General features: G+C 34.6%; 4 protein-coding genes and 1 pseudogene across 4 annotated transcripts; 1 reads left to right on the forward strand and 4 right to left on the reverse strand.

Annotated features, from left to right (window-relative positions):
• The first annotated feature begins 1,350 nt into the window (after nt 1–1,350).
• Nucleotides 1,351–3,048, forward strand: LOC131612438 (organelle RRM domain-containing protein 2, mitochondrial-like). The gene is made up of 3 exons (XM_058884232.1): nt 1,351–1,602; nt 2,343–2,411; nt 2,518–3,048. Exons 1-3 carry the CDS (start codon nt 1,497–1,499, stop codon nt 2,751–2,753), a joined length of 411 nt encoding a protein of 136 aa, XP_058740215.1. The 5' UTR covers nt 1,351–1,496; the 3' UTR covers nt 2,754–3,048.
• Nucleotides 3,049–6,292: 3,244 nt separating this feature from the next.
• Nucleotides 6,293–8,389, reverse strand: LOC131610079 (uncharacterized; annotated as a pseudogene).
• A 2,676-nt stretch (nt 8,390–11,065) lies between these two features.
• LOC131612439 (probable histone H2B.3) lies at nt 11,066–11,691 on the reverse strand. Its single transcript, XM_058884233.1, has one exon. It carries the CDS (start codon nt 11,623–11,625, stop codon nt 11,206–11,208), a length of 420 nt encoding a protein of 139 aa, XP_058740216.1. The 5' UTR covers nt 11,626–11,691; the 3' UTR covers nt 11,066–11,205.
• Nucleotides 11,692–17,867: 6,176 nt separating this feature from the next.
• On the reverse strand, nt 17,868–20,189 carry LOC131612440 (uncharacterized). The gene is made up of 2 exons (XM_058884234.1): nt 19,458–20,189; nt 17,868–18,144 (listed from the first exon to the last, which is right to left on the reverse strand). The coding sequence occupies exons 1-2, from the start codon at nt 20,051–20,053 to the stop codon at nt 18,138–18,140; spliced, it is 603 nt and encodes a 200-aa protein (XP_058740217.1). The 5' UTR covers nt 20,054–20,189; the 3' UTR covers nt 17,868–18,137.
• A 458-nt stretch (nt 20,190–20,647) lies between these two features.
• On the reverse strand, nt 20,648–21,436 carry LOC131614726 (uncharacterized). The gene is made up of 2 exons (XM_058886285.1): nt 21,314–21,436; nt 20,648–21,217 (listed from the first exon to the last, which is right to left on the reverse strand). Exons 1-2 carry the CDS (start codon nt 21,434–21,436, stop codon nt 20,648–20,650), a joined length of 693 nt encoding a protein of 230 aa, XP_058742268.1.
• Between the last annotated feature and the right edge of the window lie 3,358 nt (nt 21,437–24,794).

A 24,794-nucleotide genomic window follows, 5' to 3' on the forward strand; every position in this document is an offset into this window, starting at 1 on the left:
TTCCTAAATAATAGTAAATATTTTGCCTCTACAAGAGTAAAAGTCTTGGGGGCAAGAATGATGCAACATAACAACAACATATAGGCTCTAGCAACATAGTCAAATCTACTAGCAGCTCTCTGACGCACAAATATCACCTTCAACCAATCCAACTTATAATAAGGATACTTACAAGCATATATCTCCTCAGTTGCCTCCTCAAAGGGAACACCTAACAGATCAATAGCAAGATTAATAACATCAATATCAGTGAAACCTTATGCAGGGTCACATAACTCACCCCTACATGTTATATGAAGAAGACAAGAAGCATCGTCCAATGTAATGGTCATCTTGCCAAATAGCACATGAAATGACGATGTTTTTGAATGCCATTTTTATACAAAAGGCCGATACTAGAATTTGATATATCCTCGACAAACTGGTTCTCTAGAGAAAGACTAGACCAAAGTTAGTAAACCAAGTCTCTATCATCGGTGGGAGACTGTATGGAACCCATCATATCAATTTGCTACCATGTGCAGCGACCTTTAATTCTTTCTTCAGATGTCTTTCCTAAAAACAATTTATAGTATATATGTTATAAAATATAAGTAATTACAATATGAAATGATTCAAAATAGAATGACATATATTAATCTACCTCGTGAAACCATAAATGACGAGCAACATGACTCTGGTACCTCACCGGAAGAGACTTATCGAATGGCCCTCTAGGGAACTCCGGCTGTTGCGGAGTAACCTCATGTGTATCTACCTGATGTCCCTCTTCATCCACCGTCTGTCGAGGTTGTTGTCCTTCACCTATTCGTCACATAATATCGTCGTTCCGACCTCTTTTTCTGTGCACCACTAAAAATAAAATAAAACAATGAATAACAAAACATGACCCGGATAACATATGATAAAGTTATCCAAAAATCACACAACAAAACCGGAGAACCTTGGCAAACGTTATTCGGTTTGAGTTCAATAAAACCGAAGAACCTTGGCAAACATTATCTAGTTAGTACATTTTTTCGCATGCAAATCAGATAACTTACTTGTAAGTTACTCAGCGTATAGTAACGATGAACCGATAATCTTCTCTCTGTGTTTTCTAGTTTGAACTCTCTTAATTTAAAAAAATAATGGTTGTGTTCTCCGAATTATTATTGTCGCAGGAAAATGAAATGAGGAAAAGGTGATTTTTTTATGGTATACAAAAGCATTTTAGTCTAAACTCATAATTTTATAAGAGCAGGGGATAATTGATTGAAAGTTTGAGATATGATATAAAATTTTCATTTAAATTTCCTATGAGTATTAACTAAGCTGGCTAGAGCCTAGAGGTAGAGGGGGAAGAAATTACTCAAAATTTATTTTTTAATTAAAATAATCTATGAGCAATATTATTAGGTCTTACGATCATTTTTCATTTTGAAACTTCAAGGGTTTTAACATCCTCGTCACCGTAAAACCTTAAAATCTCCTCCTGTCTGAATCCAACTTGTCCGATGGCATTTGTCTCTGGATTTCAGCGCCTACTTCGCCATTCCCACTCCCACTTCACTTCGATTCGTTTCAATTCAACTCTCACTTCCCCCAAACTTTTCGTCAGCGGTGAGTAACCAAATACCAACCTTTCCATATATTTTATCTCCTTTTCTTTGCATCATAATTTCAATCTAATGAAGCTCCATCTTTTAATTGAAAAGAAGTTGTTGAAATCATGTTGATTCGGCTGCAAAATACTCTGAAACTGGAAATTGTTTAATTGGAGAGAAAAAAAATTGTACAGGAAGCTCTTTAGGTCAAATATAATCTACATGTCTAGTTTGGTTTTACCTGAAACTTCTGTCTATAGCAATGCTAATTCAATCAAGTTCTTAGGTCTGTTGTTCACGACATTTGTGTTTATGTTTAATTTATTTATTTTTTCAAATTATTACCTGTGCTGACGTGTCACTGTTGGAGTCGTGTTTCCAGTGTCCGTGCTGCTTCATAGAATTGGTGAATTCTTACTTTGATATCTGCAGCTAATAAATTGTTATAGTTCGTGTTAGGCATTCGGCAGCCAACATAAAATTATGTTGAATCTCTATGACATGGATCAAATACTTAGTGTTTTGATGACATTATGGCGTAGTTTTGATCATGTATTCAATTTCACTTAATGGGATAAAACTTCGTTTTTGTTGTTGTTAGTTTGTTACTCTCATATCTGGCTAGTCTTCACTTATGTGAACTTAACAAACCTGTGTTTTTGGTTGATTTGGCATGTGCAAAATATCTCAATTATGTGTTATAACATTTTAAAATTTAATTAACATGCCTTTTCTTGTATTTGTAATTTTGAACAGGTCTTTCGAGATTGACAACGGATGAAAAACTTACTGAAGCATTTTCTCCTTTTGGGCAGCTCATGGAAGGTAATAATGAGCATTTTTATTTTATTATGGCAGTGTATTCAATTATAATATCCTTATTTTGCTTCATTTGTTTTGTGTTTGATCATCAACCATTTTGATTATACAGCTAAGGTGATAATTGACAGAGCCTCTGGAAGATCGAAAGGGTTCGCTTTTGTATCGTATGCAACTGTAGAAGAAGCTGAGAAGGCAAGAGAAGGAATGAATGCTAAATTTTTGGATGGATGGGTTATATTTGTTGATCCTGCCAAACCAAGAGAACCTCGACCTCCTCAGCAATCAGAATCTCAGCCTTCTCAAACAGGTTTCACAGTTAATAAGACCGTTGGATGGTGTGGTTGATGATTGAGGAAACTTGATTGATTACTCTTATGGTGTTGGAGGTAATATTGTAAGGACCCTATGATTCAACATAGCCAACTATACTCTGATTTTTTTGTACTAATCAGTGATAATTGATTATTCGAGTTAGGCATTACTAGTGTTGTTGAAAATTTTGATGTCAAAGTGGAAACTAATTCTTCCTGTATTAATCTGATATGAACTTCCTCCATACTTTTCACCATTATTTGTATTATTGACAGATATCTGCTATTGATTTTTCATTGCTAAGGTAATTTCTTATGTATTTCAAGAATTTGTTGTTGCAACATTCCTTCACTTTTGACAAATGAAGCTTTTCATATCAATTGAGAAGCTGCAATCTTTTGGAATATAATCAGCACAACACTATTATTTTCTTCTCTAAGACACTTCAACTTTTCATTTGAGAGCAATCCCAAATGGATTGAATGATAGGAGCATAGAAATGTATCTGATTAAGATAAGATGCAGAGATAATGCAGGATTAATGTTACGACAAGCTAGCATTTTTCTGGAGCTTGCTGACAGCACCACGAATTTGAAAATATTGAGAACTAGAATATCATATGCATGTACGCATAATTTAGATAATCCTATAATGGACCAAAGACTACACAAGGATGATATCAAAAATAAGAATTACACATAAATTACTCTATAGCTTTTCTCACATGAATATAAACACTCCATTAATTCAGATGAAATTCTAGAATTTTTCGCTGACAATTTTACCCCTCAAATTTTAGAATTTAGAACGTGTTTTTGAAACTCTCGAATTATATAATCCCAATTACACTATTGAACAAATACAATGAATATAACACTATTAATTCAACATGTCACATGTCAAGTACAAATAAGACCATATATCATAAAAATTATTTTTTCGTCAGGTTCAACCATACATATTACAATTTTATTAAATGTTTTGAGACGATTCAAACTTGAACAAATATGATGAATAAATTTGAGCAAGTTAACATTTAACTCGATCAATCCCTTGATACTATATTGTCTAAATATCGAGAATATGGTTCTCACACTGTCATGATTTTGAAGTTGCTTGTTGGTGAACTGAACTTGTCCATCATGCATCGACAAACGAACAACGATACTCAACAATAACCTCACTTATTGTGTCGGAGTGGTTGAGAAGACAAATCATTTAACCCAGTTGATCCTTCATATCAGACAATGTAACATTAACATTGATCCTGAACAAAATGGGGAGGAGTTCCATTATTGTAGTAATCTGCAACTAGGTTAGAGTTCATTCTGACTAAATATAGATAAGAATAGTTCATTGCTTTTTTAAGTGAACTATAAATGAACCAAACATACCATTTTATACAGCTTCATGTGCATTCTAGCCTACATAAAGTGAGTGCCTGAGTAATCTAAATCACATAATTGAAAATAATGAATTGACAAGTTTCAAATTATAGAACCCAAATCAAGCAAATACTCCTTTTTATAATATCTAAATTCAAATGATATCTTCTGTTTAAAATTATATTATCTGAAGTTTTTTATGGCATCAAATTCCGTGTTTTCATAATAACATCTTTAAATTACACTAACATAAACAAGAACATAAAATGACATTAAAAAGAATTAATAAAAAACATCCAAAATAATATAAAATATAACATGTCAAACATAATACGGGATAACTCGTACACAAAATACAACCTAAGCAATCACCATACAATCATAAAAAAAATACATCCTAATTGGTTACACAAGATCTACTTCCCCTCATCTTTAATCTCTTCATTTGTAATACAATCTTAACTTTATTCACAATTTCCTAAACAACGAAGTGGACATTACTGCTCTCATGTATAGTTACACCATATAGTAATGGTGGCCGAGTCCTGAATGCACACACATGCAGAAATCAGACCATCCAGATTGCCACCTTTCTCTACTAGTTTAATATGATGTTCTTATGATGCGAGCATATGTAGGGATGTGACGTATTAAAATACTACCTCAAGTCTCCTTGTGAAATTTCTCAACTAGATATGATTTGGGTGCCCTGGTCTTCAACAGACAAAATATGGTCCGTCTACTCAGGATATCTCTGACCAATCTGGGATGAAGTGGTCATATATGGAGTAGAGACGACAAAATGTTTGGAAATATCTTGCACATACTCGAATTGATGCTAACTTGCTCAAATATGTACCAGACCTTACACAATCCATATTTGATCTAACTAAATTAAAAGTAGATCCCCTCCAGCGAGCATGTGTCTCGGTGAGTGCCATAATTCTTAAACAACAAATCATGTATTAGTAGCTGATCCAACCACTCTCGATATGACGTTGTAGTAGGATATTTTTTTGTTGGCACATGGTTTAGTTCTCAATGTATTCTTAGTCGTACTCCTCTCCACCAATACTTGAAAAATGGTGATAGATTCATTCCTACAGGCTACATCAATGTATATAAAATATATTTTTGTTGGAACAAAGATGTTGGCACATGGTTTAGTCCTCAATGTATTCCTAGTCGTACTCCTCTCCACCAATACTTGAAAAATGGTGATAGATTCATTCCTACATCAATGTATAATAGTCGGTCAATAACAATTTCCTTCGTAACATTCAACTCATTGTACAAGTCAATGCAATAGTTTCTCAAACATAGACATCAACCAAAACTACCAAAACTAGACCTCTAAAATACTTCAAATATACCAAGTGAGTGTAGGTTGAGATCTGGTTTGTGAAAATAGAATCTCCACCTTACCCTAGAACAAACAACTTTGGACAAGTGATTCGCCATCAAAGTGAGGCAAGTGTAAACTTTAAAGAACAATTTCCACAAAAATCAGCAAATAATCATGCATGGACCTTTTGGGTCCACCTAATGAAAATGAAATGTGAACTAATGACGAATTTAGTTGAAAGTTTTGATGATTTTCAAGCTCTGATTCGTTGGCAGGAGTACTTGTAAACACTAGGACATCAAGTCAATAACTATCATTAATGAGATTTTAGAGTCAAGATAGTATCTAAATTAGAGCTTCATTAAGCATTATACTAGGATTTTGAGCCCTAAGTCTCTAAATCTATCTCTTAGAGACACATGTTGTTGATCAACATATTCTCAAAAATTACAAAATAGAGACAATATATGTTAAACCAACAAGAAGAGCATCAAACAATGCATAATTACGAAAACAGGCATGATGGCCACAATGGCCAACTAAAGTGTATTTGAAATTTGGCCAACTAAAGTGTATTTGAAATTTGGCCAACTAAAGTGTATTTGAAATTTGGCCAAATGTGCATTTTGCAACCATCGGAGTTTAGAGCTGCGCTTCCCGGGGATAATATTTTTAGATTTCTGAAGGTAACATTTTGGTATGGTTCGTGAACAATGCTAAGTATGTCAAGCTTCATATTTTCTTTTGCAATCCAACTATCTCACTTGGTCAAATTAATCAAAAGAAACGCATAGCCCCTGCCATTGACAGTACATGCCATATAGGAGGCCAACAAAAAAGGTTTCACTTCTTATCTCCAAACTTTCATTATATAAACCAGAAATGCATGAAAACTACAAAAGCCTCACAAAGCTTGTTCCATATTACAAACAAAAATGTGTTCCTGAACATCAAGCTGATATGTAGAAGACAGTTTCAAACCGTCTTAGAAGCATACAAAAATCTCACACCATACAATCCCAAGTCTATTCATCATATATACAAGCTAATAGACATACTTTTATTTATGCACATAGAAGGAAATAGCATAAAGCATTCCAGATAGTTTACTCATTGAGCTTCCGCAACCGAGTAATGCATTTCTGTAACTGATTTTTTCAAGAAACTAGCTCCGCAGTTTGAATCCTGGCTACAAACATCAAGAGAGTTAAAATCAGAAGAGCCATCAATAACTTGAGAATCCGATGACTGATAGCACTGATCAGATTGTTCGCCAACGTTGCGAGATTGTTTCTTATCTTTGCCATTGCCCCCTCGGGCTGAATTTCCCTTGTTACCTTTCTTCATATTTTTCTTTTCACTCTTCTTCTTCCGGGATTTCGGCTGTTTCTTGTTTTTGACAGTATGCGAGACTAATGTAGGTATAGGATCATACACATCAGCAGCCCATTTTACTGTCAATTTCACATGTCCTTCCCCGTTTTTATCACGACTGCCTTTCATGGCAGATTTAAGTTCCGAAGGAGCCTGTGACATAAATCACATAGAGAAAGAAAACCATTAAACATGAAACAGAACCAAATCTTAATTATCCAAATAACAAAAAGAGCATTGTAATATTTTAGACATTGAGAAAAGCATAATTGCTTGCAACCTATAAACATAAACATTATTAACTCTAACATCGTTACATAAGAAACTTACAGGCAGAGATATCGAACGAGAGTAAGTTTGATCGGCAGAATGCTCAGAAGGTGATTCTGTCACAGATGCTGCCTCCTTGCCAGATTTGCTTGAAGCCAACATCACGCGAGGAATCGGAAAGGTTGACGATTTTTTCAAAGACACAGTATTAGGTTTCGCTTCTTTCGGTTTAATAACCTCGCATAAGATTTCCTCTACTACATTGCATATCTCATGCCCCTCAGACGCATGCTCCGATTTCTCATCATCCTGTATATGTAGCGACTCACTAAAAGTGCTTTCAAGACTACTTATGCAGTTCTCGATCTTGTCATTGACCGAAGAACACACTTCCATTGAATATATCAACTTACTAGGTACTATAACTATTCTGCATTAAAAAAATTGAAAAGTTTATTGAATAGACATACAAATCTGATATATTAGTACCCTGAACCTATCTAGCTCAAGCAAATTTTACATGACATGAAACTGCAGTTCACAAAATGCAAATGATCATACTTAAAATCACATTTTCTTCCTAACAGCATAGCAATAAATCATGACATGCAAAATGATCACACTATCACTATGAATCAGATCTGGTCATAACTAATAACTAATATAGTTTCAAATACAAATATCAGAACATGATTGCACAAAAAATATACCTTAAAAGACGAAGTTTGGAGCTCTAGTAGCACTCTCCAAACAAGAACAAAACAAAAATATCACTAGATCCCCAACTCTTCAAACGATCAACCTGTATCTCACTTACAGCAAACAACAGCAACTAGGATAGAAATATAAAAGCAAAAGACAATAAAAAGCACGAAAGTCCTTATGTTAACTAAGATTACCACGCCTATCACTCTTTTCAAGAGGTTTCAAACGATGAGATAAAGATCCATAATAAAAATCAGCGACAAAGGGAACCAAATGACGAAGAAGAAGTTCAATAGGCACCGAAGGCATTATTATATGCTCTTCGAAACCCTCCAAATAGTGTCACACCCAACAAAACAAAACAACGTTGAATCCAAAGGAAATAAACTCAGAGGTGTAAATTAAGGGATTTGAAAAAACCAGAACCTAGTGCAAAACAAAAACCTATGACATCAAAATGATTACAACATGAACTCAGCTTAGCCCATAGATAAATCAAGTTGAAAAATCAAGAAAATTGGTAGATCGGGAAGAACGTGATGGACACTGGATTAGGTTGTTGGAATCGGATAGGGTGGAAAATGGGTTTTGGTTGATTTTATAGTAAGGGATTCGAGAAGGTCAAGCGTCAAGTTGTTTGAAAATTTTATGTCTCTGAATCTGGGACGTACACGTTTCAGTTATCGACTCAATCTTAGATATTTTTGGTCATGTTGTCCAATTGCAGCCCATCGGTATTTATGTAGGTTAGGCCCAATATTTACTCCACACGGGCCCATGTGTATTCCCAAGTGAAAACAATGTCTTGTCTTGATTCAAGTCTCTCAACAAAAAAAATTGACAATTTCTCTGTAGACCTTCCAAGGGTGAAAACTCTATTGGAATCCCGAAAATATCCTTAGAGATGCATCTTTAAAAAGATTGATTAAATCGGATATACATCTCCGAAAACTCTCCAAAAAAATATATACATCTATGAAAACTCCCAAAAAAAATAGTGAGATTTTTTAGGATATGCATATGCGAAAAAATCTCAAAAATTTTTGGGATATTAATTAATTAAGATATATAAAATTGATATAATTTATAAGTTATGAATAATAATGATTATATAATTACTAAAACTATAACTAAAACACAAAAATTATGATTATATATTTAATTTTATATAATTCAAAATTTACTTATGAAATATAATAAGAATATTTTTCATTTATATAAGTTAGTAAAATAATTTTTTAACTTTAAAATTGTTTAGGAAATTTTGTTTATAAAATGAAATTTTTTAATTATAAAATTATTTTTGAAATTAGTTTATGAAATGATTTTTTTATGTATCATAAAAAAAATAGTAAATAAATATTATTATTATTATTATTATTATTATTATTATTATTATTATTATTAATTTTATATAAAAAAATAAGTTGTTAATTTAAATATTTATTAGGCTAATATTATTATTATATATTAATTATAATGATATATATTTAATAATTTATTTTAATTAATACATTTAATTATACTATTAATTGTATTGATTCACTTTAATTTTGATTTTTTAATAATTATTGAGTTTTTTCGGATATGTATATCTGAAACCTTCAAAGACAAAAATTGGAATATTTCGGATATGCATCTCTGAAGACACCCCTTCCAAAAAAAGTGATTTCGAAAATACATCTCCGAAAACTCTTTTTTTTTTCTAAAAAATTAAGGTGTTTTCGGAAGTGCACTTCCGAAATCAATCTTTTTTTCAGAAAAAAAAATGATTTCAGAGATGCATTTTCGAAATATAGGAGCATTTTTGAAATTTCGCCGCAGATATCGAAGAAGATTGGGGAATCTATAAAGAAATCGTCAAAAATTGTTCTTTCCATCCCATCTTACTCACATACCACTTTGATGTTACCACAAACCTGAAGCAATGGTCAAAATAGGAAGAACAACATACACTAACATATATATTTCATTTGACATAAATAAAATACATAATATTACATAGATTTTTGTTAACCTAACACTAACGTTACATTTCATCATCAGGAGCCCTAAGAAGATGAATGGTAACATTGAAGACTTTGTTCAATTTAAAATCAGCCATGTCAAGAAGAAGAGGTTATGGAGGAGTTGTTTCCTGCAAGAGAAATTTTAGCAAAAATCTTAGTGATGGAGTTGCGTATCTGGGAGTCCTATTTCTGAACCTTGACTCTAACTTCCCATACGATACGACATTGATTAGGACGGTAACAGTTGCTTTGAGGACTAGTGCACATTGCTTGGATTTTACTCAGCTGCATATGTTCCACCGATCATCTAAAGTTGTAGGCAAACTAGAGCTATTGGTGATTTTACAAAGCCAAACTCAAAGTTGTCTTGCAAACCTGTACTAAAAAAAAAGATGCAGTGTGTTTTTTGCAACACCATTACAAGGCTACACTGTATACAAACTTGCTAGTCAACGGTCACTTTATCCTTATCTACCAATATTTTCATTTCGTTTTCACGCTAGCAATTTGACATGATTTCGCCTACCAGTCTGTATTACATAAGTTATTGGTCATATTAACTATGCGGTTACAATATAAACTCAGACGTGGAAAGATTGTGGCAAGCTAAGTGTGCAAAAATACACCATGACACCATAATTAACAAGAGACAAACGATTCACTTTGTAATTTCTATTCTAAAATCACCACAATATAACTCCAGACAATAGACTAGTAACAACCATATCATACCATTGCACTTATCAAGTAATATTAATAGAGAAAACAACTTGGCTTATTGTCAGATAAATCTGAACTTCTCTTCCGTAAAACTGTTACAAGAGTTAATTTGAAATTGAGAAAAAAAAACAGAAGCCAATTGCAATAAAACAATAAAATAAACAGATGCATGAGAAAAACAGCTGTAAGTAACTTCTCAGAAAAAAGCAAGAGACAACATATGCACTTTCTAACTACTTTCTTAAGATCACAATTATCACATTCTTATAGACCTATGAGACAAGTTAACAAGAATCAATTAAAATAGATACTTTGACATAAATCCAATAATAGAGAAGAAACAACTAATCAGTCATTAGAAAATAACTAACCATAATTAACAATATTCTGGAATTTTCTAAAACTTCTGGAATTGCAACTATCAATTGTAGGAACTTTGGTTTTTTTTTTAATTTCCTTCATACACATTTGTCAGAGTAGAAAATTCCTGGAAATTTTAATATTAGAGCAAGAATAAAATTCTGAAAATCCATAGATAAAGAAAAGATTCATATTATCATTAATTTTCAAATCAACATCTGTAAATCTACAATCTTCTTTATAAAACAAAACACAAGACCAATTTATGATAATCTAAACCCTAAATCAAAGAAAAAGGGAAAAAACAGAGAAACAATTAAGAACTGGTGAATTTGGTAACGGCCTTGGTACCCTCAGAAACAGCGTGTTTAGCCAATTCACCAGGAAGAACCAATCTAACAGCGGTTTGAATTTCCCGAGAAGTAATCGTCGGCTTCTTGTTGTACCTAGCCAAACGAGACGATTCTTGAGCGAGTTTCTCAAAAATATCGTTGATGAAACTGTTCATGATTCCCATGGCCTTGCTTGAGACACCGATATCGGGATGAACCTGCTTCAAAACCTTGAAGATGTAAATCTTGTAGGTCTCGACGCTCTTCTTGGTTCTCTTCTTCTTCTTGTCGGATGCTCCTTCCTTTGAGATCTTCTTCTCGGCCTTTGGTTTCTTCTCGGCGGGGGATTTCTCGGCGGCGGGTTTCTTCTCCGCTGGTTTCTTCTCTGCCTTTGTTGGAGCCATTGATGGTGTTGGTTGGTGGGAAATTGGGTTGGTTGTGGAAGCGAGAGATGAAGTGGTGAATGATTTGTGGGGAATGAGGAGAATGTATTTATAGGGTTGTGAAAAGGGTTTTGATTGGAAGGAGTGGTATGGCGCGGATCGATGACGTGAGTTTTATGTTTCGTTGATTGGGATTTGTTTGATTAACAGTGGTAATTGCACCTTTTTTCTTTTTGAAGGATTTTTCATACGGGTAACGGGACCTATGTGTTTGCAAATTTACTTGGATTGGGCTAAGCTGTTAAGCCTTATATTTCGAAGGCACCTCTCATATTTAAAGTTAAAAATTTCGATAAAATGTCTGATAATTTAATAAAAAAATTGATAGTGTATATAAAAAATTCGGTGCATCGGGTATTTCAAAATGTTCGAAATTTTTACTTAGTGTCATATTTTAAAAAAAAAAAATCAGAACCAAACGGATATTTAGTCCATGTGTAAAAAATCTGATAGTTATAAAAGAGTGAAAAATTGAACAGCTAAGATTTTGCCGACACTTTTATACAGTTGTGATTGTACTGAACCGTTTTGTGTGAGTCAGAATAAATTCAAAGTTGTATAAATAGGGGTCATGTGTTGTTGTTAAAAATAACATCTTACAATACTTCTTCCTATGTTTTTGTTTAAGATAGGAGTGTACTTTAACGGGGCAAAATCTCCCGTGGAGTTTCGGCTCTCCAAAGAGGATCCTCCTCCTTCATCAAAAGATGAAGACATTAATGAAGGTGAAGAGGAAATATTACATAAGGATGAAAAATAAGAGACCTCAAACCAACTACCTCAAGATTGGCCAATCGCAAAGGATCATCGGTTGGATCAAATTTTAGGAGACATCAAAAAAGGTGTAAGTACTAGATCACAGTTTAATAGTTTCTATAAGTACTCTTTTTTCATTTTTCAAATTGAACCTAAATCGATATTTGATGCTTTACTTGACGAGGGATGGTTACTTGCTATGAATGAATAACTTTCTAATTTAAACATAACGATGTTTGGGACCTTGTTTTGTGTCCAGTTGATAAAGCTTCCATTGGCACTAGATGGGTATTTAGAAACAAGATGGATGAAAATAGCATAATTACTATAAATCAAGCAAGATTAGTGGCAAAAGGATATAATCAAATTGAAGAAATAGACTACGAGGAGATTTATGCTCTTGCAGCTTGTCTAGAAGTTATTAGACTCCTTTTGGCATTCGCTTGCTGTCTGGATTTTAAGCTTTATCAAATGGATGTTAAATCAGTTTTTCTTAATGACCATATAAACGAATACGTGTATGTCTCATAACCCCAGGGTTTTGAGGATCACAATAATCCTAACTATATTTTTAAATTGAAAAGAACCGTTTATGATCTCAAATAAGCTTCTAGAGTTTGGTATGAGCGATTAAGTGGATTTTTAATCAAACAAGGATTCGATCGCGGTAAATTTGACATAACTTTTTTTATTAGACGCAAAACAAAGCATATTCTTTTAGTTCAAATATATGTAGATGATATTATATTCAGTTCTACTAATGAATCTCTTTGTCGAGAGTTTGCAAGTTTGATGCAAGAAGAATTTGAGATGTCTCTTATGGGTTAGCTGACATATTTCTTACGATTGCAAATCAACCAAGCCGAAGAAGACATTTTCATAAGTCAAATAAAATACTGCTTAAAGCTTCTCAAGAAGTTCAATATTAAAGACTCGAAAAGTATCTCAACACCTATGACATCTAATGTGCTTATTAGCTAAGACGGGAAAAGAGTGGACTTCGACATTACCAGGTATAAAGGTATAATCCGATCCTTATTCTTTTTAATAGCGAGTAGGTCAGATATCGTGTTTAGCGTGTGCAAGTGTGCTAGATATCAAGCATAACCTAAAGAAGTTGAAGAATAAGGTTTCTGAAGAAGTGTGTAGTGGCAAACGATCATCGGTGAATCATCTGAAGGTTTTTGGCTCTATGTGTTAAAAACATGTTCCTGGTGCAAGAAGAAAGAGGCTTGATGACAAGAGTGAACATATGATTCTGGTAGGATATCTTCAGACTGGTGCATACAGACTATTCAATCTAGTTAATGCGAAGATTGTGTTAAGTCGAGATATTGTGGTTGATAAAAATTCTGCCTGGGATTGGAATTTGAGTAATTCCACCCCAATCCTCTCATCATTTTCAGGAACAGGTTATGGGTAGAAAATTGCTAGATGATCAGTTTTGAAGAATGCAGACGAGTTGATGGCAGGAAGACCTCGACAGACGTTATCTTTCCGTTGTACAATGTTTTAGACAAGCTGATTGTATACACTTTGATCCGCTGTCGCGCATGGATAAAAAACGAATATTTTTGAAATATAGTTACGGCAACGACAAATCGAGTATCGTATCACAAGGATTCTTATACAGTTTTTAACCAATTGAAAACAATTATGGGGGGTTTGTTCTATTAAGAAAAATAGTGCAAATAAGTGATTATCAAAATATGCTAAAACGATTAATCTACTATTTTGGTTTTCCAACTTATCATCGACCCAAATAATTCCCAATTCTCAAACGAATTATATTCCCTTTTTCGATTATAATAGCAATCATACAAGCGTGATTGATATTATATGATGTATGTTCCTAATTTCCGAATTAAGCAAACAGATTAGCTATAACAATCGTGAATTAAGCAAACACGATAAACATACGCGGATTAAGCAAATGTGATTAAAGTATAGGAACACGCAAGTCTGACTTTGACGAACTTCTGGGAATTATAAACTCCAAATCTGACTTTGACTCCAACATGAAAGTTGTATCTCTTTCTCTCAGCTTTCCGACGATTATTAGAACGCATCGATCCGATTCTCGTAGCTTCAGTTATGAATTTTTTATTGAAAGCTGCAAGTGCTGAAAATAGAATACGAAAATCAAATAAAGACAAAAATAAACTAAATTATAAAAACATCATAAAATAGAAAAATAAACAAAACAAACCATGGAAATGCATAAGTACAAACATAGAGGAATGTGCATCAAAATGCACTGATCACACTTTATGCTTAGAGTTGATTTGTATACGATTTTTAATTTTTTTTTTTTGCTTATGTATGCTTCTCGTACCATTTATAGCATCACTACATATTATTCTAGACGTACATGTATGGGGTGTTACAAAGACTATGAAGTAGTCGGTGAAGATGAAGTCACGCCACATGGAGAGTTAGTTCATTTTACTTTACTTGTAGGTGATGAACCAGTCAACTATAGCGAGGCTTTAAAGATTCAACAATGGAAGTTAGCTATGGTCGAAGAGTTACAGGCAATCGAGAGAAACAACACATGGGAGTTAATTGAATTGTCAGCACATAAAAAACTATCAACATACAGTGGGTGTTCAAACTGAAACACAATGTTGATGGGCCAATTGCAAGACATAAAGCATGATTATTAGCTTGAGGATTTCTTCAAAGAGCAGAGCTCGACTACTCTGAAGTATTTTCTCCAGTAGCAAGATTGAAGACTGTTCGACTAGTGGTAGCATTGGCATGCAATCAAGGGTGGTCGACTTTTCACTTAGATGTGAAGTCAGCGTTTTTGAATGGTCCTTTAGACGAAGAGGTCTTTGTCACACAACCTCCTGGTTTTGTGATTCAGAAGGAAGCGAGTAAAGTATATAAGTTGCACAAAGCACTCTATGGTCTCAAGTAGACACCTAAGGCATGGAACAAGATGATCGACTCATACTTAGTCGAATTAGAATTTGTCAAATGCAAATACGAGTATGGTGTCTATGTTCAGGTTGTGGCACAAAATATAACAATCATCTGCTTATATATCGATGACTTGTTGGTAACTGGAAATAGATTGGAGAACTTGTCGAAGTTCAAAGATCTGATGATGAAGGAATTTGAAATGTCGGATCTGGGAAAATTGTCTTATTTGCTGGGCATGGAATTTCAATTGTCGAAGCAAGGTATGGTGGTGCATCAAAGGAATTATGCCAAACAGATACTCAAGATATTTATAATAGATGATTTGAATCCTACATCCTCACCCGTCGAAATAAACCCGAAGTTGGAGAAGCATGGAGAGGAAGACAAAGTCGATGTAATTTTGTCCAAGCAAATTATTGGATCTCTGAGATATGTGTGCAATAGTTGACTTTGTATAGGTTTCGCAGTCAGATTAATGAGTAGATAAATGAGTGAACCAAGAGTGTCATACATGAAGGCTGCAAGAAGAATTCTAAGATACCTAAAAGGATCAATAGACTATGGAATTCTATTTCGACGAGACTCCGAAGGCGAAGAAGCAACAGTTACTTACTTTTCAGATGCTGATTGGTGTGGAGATAAGGAAGATCGAAGAAGCACAACTGGACATTTGTTTCAAGTATTTGGTGCCCCAATTTCATGGTGTTCGAAGAAATAACCTGTGGTGGCATTATCATCGTGTGAAGCTGAATATATAGCAGAATCATATGGTGCATGTCAAGCAATTTGGACAAATCAGTACTTGAAGAAATGGAGGTCAAAGTGAAGAAACCTCTTGTGTTGCAAATCGACAACAAATCAGCCATAAATCTGGCGAAGAATCTAGTTCTGCATGGAAGGAGTAAACATATTGAAGCTATATTTCACTTCTTGAGGGATAAGGTAAATTGAGGTGAACTTGAAGTTAGACATTGCTCAAGTGAAGCACAATTGGCCGACATTTTCACCAAAGGATTGAAGATCGACAGATTCCCAAATTTGAGAAAGAAATTAAGAGTAGTTCAGATTGACTATTTTTAGAGTTGTTTGACAACTTGGATTATAGAGGTATATTGAGATATTATTAGGATTGATATATTGTTGACATAATATCAAATATAATTCAAGTTGCGTAAGCCCAAGCTCAATTAGGATTGTATATAATTAATCATAATCTATATCATTATTTATACAATTCAATTCAATAATATAATCTTTACTTCTTTTTATTCTCTCTATTCTCTTTTCACTAAAAATGCACTAACAAAAATGAAATCTAATCTTTTTTTTTTCTTTTTTTCTTTTTTTTTTCTCTTTTCATACTCTTTGTCTAATTTATTTTTTCTCTTCACACGTTGTCTTTATGGCCAATCACCCGGAAACATTACCTAGTAAACCACTCTACTGGTTTTAAAAAAATACAAACAAAAACATCTGTTTTTTCATAACACTGAGACACAACTTATATATTCGTACTACCTCTTATCTCCCTCATTTCTTTTTAACACAACACCATATCTTTTTATCACTTATTGAAATCTTATCTCAACAAGAAAACTTACAAGAAAAAATCTTAATTATTTTTGGTGCTAAACTTTTGGATCTGAGACCCTTCTATGATTGTGTTAGTGATAGGTTTTTAAAAAAAGAAAAGCACAATATTCAGATTCTGGTTTTGCCATAGTGTCAGTGAAAATATTTTGGATAGAAAAAATGTTTTACATAGTTAAATGACATAGGTGATGAATTCACTGTATTTAATAAGAGCATCTAGTAGTTAAAGGTTGCATTGTTTTGAACCATTTGACCACACTCAACAAGTAATAATAGTGGTACCCTTTCATATAAATACGGTTTGCAAGATTTAAAATTAAACCTCATATAGGTGTTGAGGGCAGGGTGTGAGAAACTTTTTATTGAAGCTGTTTTGACAAGGTATTATAATAGTTATAGTTCTCATACTGATGAACAGCAACCAAGATTCAAACTCTACAAGACAATACAAGTAAAATCAAATTTGTAGAAACAACCAAAATAACAAGACCGAGGAGTTATTGTTGTAGGTAATTTTTCTGTTGGGGCGGATGAACTGTTGGAGGTGTTATTGTATTGGATTGTCAAAATTACTTCAAAGTTGTTGAGGGCTACAATGTGATTGTGTAAGGATGAGAGTGAAATAAGACTGTTGTTTTCCAGGATGAAGAAAAAAAGGTTGAGACACAGAAACAAAAAGGTAGTGGAAGAGAAGAGAAGGGATGCAAAGGAGGGGGAATAGGTCGGCCAATGAAATGGGATACAGAGAGGGTGGCGAACATACATGGAAGGTCAACCTAGAGATCTAATACAACAGCTTAATCCAACTGTGATGTACAAAACGTATCTTACTGTTACAAATCATTAGACACAACCTATTGTTAAAAAAATTCTTCATAAAATTGCTAGAGGAAAGTAACAAATGGCTAAATATAATCATAATAATAGACCAAATATAAAATGTCATATTATTACTTCTCCAAGCAAAGATAATGAGTTATTAAAAAAACCATGTCTGGTATCGAAAAATAAAAAACCATGTCTTGCATCCTTTACAAGTATGATTTGAAAGCTCAAACAGGCATACAATGCAGACTCATTCTTGAGATTTATACTCGGAAAATGGGAAAACTATCTTTGCTTCACAAAGGGAATGAGATGATGACAACGACCTCTGCCTGCGATCCTTTGAACTTGAAATTCCAATGATGAAATTCTTAAAGCCTGCAAATTCTCCAAAGAAGAACATAAGAGAAATCAAACATAAAACAGGCAATAGAAATGCTCAAAAGCAAATTAAACATTTCTCACATGATAAATCACAGTATAGCACAACCATACACACCAACATGAAAAACATCACGGCCAATGAAAAAAGAAAGTTGCTAGATCCCAGACTTTGAGGTCATGGCAAACCACTGGTAGCCAACCTGGCTCACATGAAAAGCCATTGAGAGAATATCCCTCTCAGCCATGCAGTTCATGCACAATTTTGCCATAGTTGAAAAATAAAGATGCAGCACAATCATTGCAGTTAGTGAATTGAGACTATTGGATGAGATCAATTGACCCGCATACAAATATCAACAAACCAAACTCAAAACACAATCTTAAATGACCAAAATCCATGGTTTCCGACAAGAATAAAGACACCTTAGATTTTATACAATCACAATTTCAGTAGTTGTAGATATAGGTTATTGGATGAAGATCGGATGACTCGCATTCCAAATTGTATTTTTAATTTAAAACAGATTTGGGGAATTTAACATAGACCGATCTTCATCCAACAATAAGGATCCATTAACACAACATCATCAGGGTTTGGCAATTGGAGATTTGCTGCAACAAAAAACCAATGCATTCACTACTGCTCGATGAAGTCTCTATTAAATTGGAGCCTAGATGAAGACCAAATAAAGAGCTCTAAACCCGATCTTCATCTAAAAGCTCCAATTCGCCAACTGGGGTGACTGTGTCATTTACTATTTACATAAAATGAGGCTCTCTGTGGTCACAGCCTGACTTGGGGAACCCCATTTGTGCCTACCATCGAAGCATCACAAACCCTAAACACAAAATATCCAACTTCCTAACAGCTGAATTCATCCACAATGAAAGGAAGTTGCTAGAACCCAAATTTTGAGTCATAGCCAACCTAGCTAGTATATGTGGGAGGCTATTGGGTGAATCTCCCTCTTAGCTATGCAGTTGAGGCACAAACTTGATATTTTCGTAAAAATTGCATTGCAAATAGCAAATGGGAACTACAGAATGAAGACATAATATGCGAGGCTCTAAAGTCTTCATCCAATTCACAATCCAATGATTGATTTTGACTATAACAAATCCGCATTCATTAAGTTAGCAAAATCCATGGCTTCCGACATTAACACAAAGCATGTAGCATGTGAATTTCCGAAATAAAAACAACGGAATACATACTAGTAAAGATTAACACACCAAAATAATCTAACCAAAACAGATAAACAAAATTCACAAGATAGCAACAAAACAAAAGAAACAGAATTGAGCACCTGGGAGCAGTAGAATCAATGTTGAGATTGCGATGAAGAATCCTACCAGGGGCAGGATTGACAGCACCATCAAACAAGTCCTTCAAACCCTTGTCAGCCGCTGCATCTACTGGAGGTGGTGTAGTAGGACGCTCCCCAGGCACAACCCTCTGAAAGTAATTCCCATAGATATACTCAAGAGAAAACTGATGCTCCTCAGTATACCTCGGAATGTGACCATGCCATTCCCACACAACATACTCACCTTCTTCTTCATCCACATGAAACCCAACAGCAATGCTACTTTCACGAATCGTAACCGTTTCACCGGAATTAGGCTTCAGCGTATGCGATTTGCCATTGAGAATCCGATAAACAACTTCAGCTTCAATCCGAGATTCTTCTTCGTAGATTTCGCGTATTCCGTCGTCTTGGTATGGACGGTGCTTGTCATCTTCATTTTCGTATTCAAGTTCTTCTTCTTCGTCGGAAATGAAATCCTCGTCGGTAAGTTGGTTGTCGGAATCATGAACCTGAAGCCTGCCGATTAGGTGGCGGAGGAACATGGTGTCGAGGCGGTTGACGGGGGAGGAAGAGTTGTTCGGAGGGGAGCTCATGGTGTTCGACGAAAGTTCTCACTGAAAATGATTGAAAGGGTTTTGACGAAAACGGGTTTTATAGGGTTTAAGAAATGAAACTCAATCTAGATATTTTGCAACTGCCACATTTTTTTATTGTTTAAATTTACGGAAAATGATTTCTTTTAGAAAGATATCACAAATCTTTCATATATGTATATTTCAATTCAATTTAAAGTAATTATAAATTAAGTTCAATGTTTATTATAAGGTTCGCTGAATTTGCTTGTTTCCAGAACTCGACTCCACGGTCTCCTTCTTATTATATTTCTTTTTGTCAATAATTTATATTAGAAATTCTAATTTATATTTTTCCTTATTTGATTTTTTTCAATATTGTTCAATCTTTTGAATTTGAGCATCCTATCAACAAAAATATTCGGCCACGTCTCGGCATCTACAGTATGATGAAGCGTTCATTCCGGTGATGTAGGTGGTATGAGGCATTCCGGTTTCAAGTAAACTTGCATAAAGTGACTCGTTTTAGAAAGCCATTCATCCAATACACATGATGCAATCATTTGAATTTGTAGGTGGTGCGATGTGGAGTGGGAAAAAGCTTTCCAAAAAACCTTAACGCGTCAAGTCAATGCACACCATATCATATGCACATGCAATAAGATGTCTCATATATGGGAATCTCATCCATTTAGACACCGGTGCATAAGCACCCATCCAAGGAACAAGAGCTTCGTTAACCGCTTCAAATTTAATGTCATCTCCATATAACCGCGTGTACGCTTCTTTATGCGTCTTCAACTCTTGGAGGAGTTCATGACGTACAAGCATATGGCTCTCCTCTCCATTACCAAACAATGCCGAGACGGTTCGGTAACTGTAATTATCGTCCCCCACAACATCTACGATCCGCTCGATATAAGGGTGCATAAAAACAAGCATCTCTTTGATGGATGGAATTTTTTGTGGAATAGGCATCTCTTCAATGATTGGAATTTTTAGTGGAATAGGTGTCGGAGGCGGTTTGCTTATGCAAGCTCCTTTGTTTGAACTTTTTTGAGATTTTTGAGATTTAGGAGTCGGTGAGTCGGGAAAAAGTTTATCGACATACTCACAATAAGAAGGAGACCGTGAAGTCGAGTTATCATTCGGTGTAGGCTTCAATTTCTTCGGAGCACCCTTTGTCTTAACCGGTTAAAAAGGCGGTTTCATGTCGGTTGTTTTGGGATATCCAATCTTCCGCAATTGTTCTTTGATATAGAGTTTCATGTTGTCACCGGCCTTCGAAAACCCCTCTTGTATCGCTTCCAATTCGGAAGTAATAGAGATATTCAATTTTTCTCCTTTGATGTAACCATCATCACCAAAACTAAGTCTTTTCCAATGAGGGGTAACTTCGTCCATTCTTATTGGATCACCTAGTCTCACTTTTTTAGCATTAACACAAGCACACGAGAGACCATACGTTCAAGTAATAGTGTAACCACACTTTACACTATTGAAATCGACAGATTCACCTCGTTTGGCCTCGTGAAAAATAAAGTTTAATCCGACCCAAGACACATTGTCGATCAATTGAGAATAAAGAATATTGTCCCTAAATCAATGTTCCAACACCGTAATGCTCAGGCCAAATGTGGTTTGTATCTCTTTATGTTGGTTTTTGATCATGAGATTTACGGTATCCCAATCTCGACACAAGTCACTCTTGCTATTAGCCAACCAATTTTTCAAACTAGCATGTGTCGATTCAACTCTATTGGTGGTTGTATTCCCAAGGTGTCAGACATTATCAGTCCATGCACACAAAATTCGCCTTCACCTTATTAAGAATGGTGCTTTCAACATATTTCAATAAATCCATATACTTTTCACACACTTTTCGAAATTGAATGACGGAATCGGCGTATAATTCTTTTATCGAAGAATTTGCAATACGAGTCCATGCATTCATTATTTATTCAACAATCACACCGGGCTTCACCGATTTTCCACCTTCGGTATCTACTTATTTCCTCCCCACCGCAGGTTTAACCTTACTTCTCACATTACATGTTATGTGATATCAACAAAGTAATGCATTAGAAGAAGGAAATACCTTTGCCACCGCATTCATCAAAGAGGTATCGCAGTCCGTAACAATCACCTTAGGCATCTCGACTTGTTTTTTCAAAAGTGACCGACACACCTCTAATGCCCACCTAAAATTATCCTCTTTTCAAACTCCAAAAAAGTAAAACCAACGGCGTATGTCTTCTCGGTGGATGTAACACCAACCATCTCAAATAATAGAAGTCGATACTTGTTGGTCTTGTAGGTAGAATCGAGAAGGAGCACTGTCAGGAAAGTGTTGAACAACTCTATCGAATCCAGATGAGTACAAATAATATCTCGGACCGTAACCCATCGTCGCAAGTTCTGTACCGCGACACATATTTGTTATCATTCAACATCTTCAACAATTGTTGCATCTCACTTCTATCTCCCCTAATCGCCTTATTATTGCGGTACCGGATGTTATGCACTTGCCTTATATTTGATACATTGTCGGGTTCCTTCCGTTTCAATATGGAAAGTATATTTTTGGTTGGACAAGATTCAAGGACATGTGAGTAATACATGTCTTCTCTTCCGGATTGAGACGAAACAAACTAGGATGACCTTGTAAGTTTCCGCACATGTCATGGTTATGCAAACCACAAATAACACTAAATCTCCACTTCTTGCTAGCCACCATGTAACCACGAATTTTAAACGGACGCTCACATTTTCTAGTACCCATGTCGTCTCTTTTAAATTTCCTTAGAGTAGGATGGTATTTCTCGCTTCTTTCGCACAACATTGTTACGAAAGCTTTTCTTCTTGTCGTATCATTATCCGATTTTTTATTACTGCACCAAAACCAAGGTTAGTTGCATTCCTATTAATCATTGTGAGCATGCTTTCCCGATCATCAAACTCTTGCTTGTTATTAAAGTCACCACCGACATCGACCGCCTTTACGACTACCCCTTCAACCTTTGGTGAAACATCGACTGATCCAACTAATTCTCTTGAGATATTATCGGGGTGCACCATACCTATTTGTAAACAACAACACAAATAACACAAAATCACAAGACTTCTGGAAAAAAACAGCACAGACACGTTCCGTAGATGCACATCCAGAACATGTTCATCTTCAACACGTTCCGTAGATGTACCTACGGAAGTAACGTACCTTTTTTTTACAGAAAATTGATGCATAATGTGAGCAGTGCAATGGACAAAGATGATTATTTACGTGAAATTCAGTCTTCTCTTGCTCCCTTTGATTTGTTGCACCAAAAAGTTGAAGTTTTAGAGTGGAAAATGATATTGATGATGTAGGGTTCATATTTGTGGCCGTACAAGAGTTCATATTTGTAAGCGTTTAACAGTACGACAACCCATCCCATGGGGTGTATTCTCTTAATATAATAAAGCAGTTACAATAACCTGGTATTTGATATGTGTGTGACGCGGAAAGCCGTTGGATGCATCTTGAAATTGGATTGCCTGTATTCTCCTGTAGAGTAGTTTTTATTCACTTCAAAGGTTCTAAACAAATTGTATCTCTCTTCGAGTGGTCGATCGATGACCATTACGATCGATCCAAAATAATTGCGTTCCTTTTACTATATTTGAATTTATTGTTATTAATTAATTTAATGCTCCATTAAACTTTAAAAAATATTTTTCATTATTTATTTTTTAATTGATGTTATATTAATACATTAATTTAATGTAATTTTATAATTTATTTTAATCTAAAACGAAATTAAAAAAAAAAACCTTGTTTCAAATAGCAGAACCCTTTTTAAGCAACGAGATTGGATTCAGAGATTTTTTGAGTCCGGTGACTTCGTAACTTTAGGCCATTTGAAATATGAATGATTTAAATATATTATTTATTGAGAGAAAGATTAATTTAGAGAAAGATATAGAAAAAGCTACCAAAGTTACACACTCCCAAAACCAAAACTAGCGGAAAAACCAAAACTATCTTTCGATTTCAAAAATATAATTTTGAATGCACCTCATTCACACACAATTTATTCGTTATTGAGTCAGACCCCAATTCTATGGTAAAATATAATTCGGAAATGCATCTTCGTATACTTTACGGAAGTGTATTTTAGGGAATCACTGAACCAAGAAACAAATGCATAAATGAAACAGAGATAAATTAATAAAGTTGAGATGTTTTGAGGTTGATAATACTTTAATCAACGTATAATTCTGTTTATATAAGTATGAATTTTAGAGTGTTAATTAGTGGTATCTGAGCAGATCGGTCAGTCCGGCTAGGTTATATGGTGATGTTTGTTCCTTTATATGTGATAAGTGTATGAACAACGTTGATACATTGTTTCTCCTAATGTTGATTCATTTGTTTGGTGATTCCCTTGTGTAGATTAGCTGAAACCTAAAAAAAACATTGTTAACTTGAGAGTTGTCTGATTCAGTGTCTGCTAGCTCTACTCAGTCTTACTTTTTGAGTGCCAATATGTTTAGATGATGTTCCAACATCTAATTGGACATCAGTCTCTTTCTCCATGATTAGACCATTGACTTTGGTTCTGGAGTATACATAAATTATGCTATCAGCAGAGTAAATCAGAAACATTCCTCTGGTCTCTTTGAAGGAGTTGACCAAACATTCTTCCTTAAAGAAATTGTCTTCAAACCTTGGTCACACAACTGACTTATGTTTATCACACTAGTCATTAGTCCTTTATCA

The sequence above is a fragment of the Vicia villosa genome, linkage group LG6 (assembly GCF_029867415.1).
Source record: "Vicia villosa cultivar HV-30 ecotype Madison, WI linkage group LG6, Vvil1.0, whole genome shotgun sequence".
Lineage (NCBI taxonomy): Eukaryota > Viridiplantae > Streptophyta > Magnoliopsida > Fabales > Fabaceae > Vicia > Vicia villosa.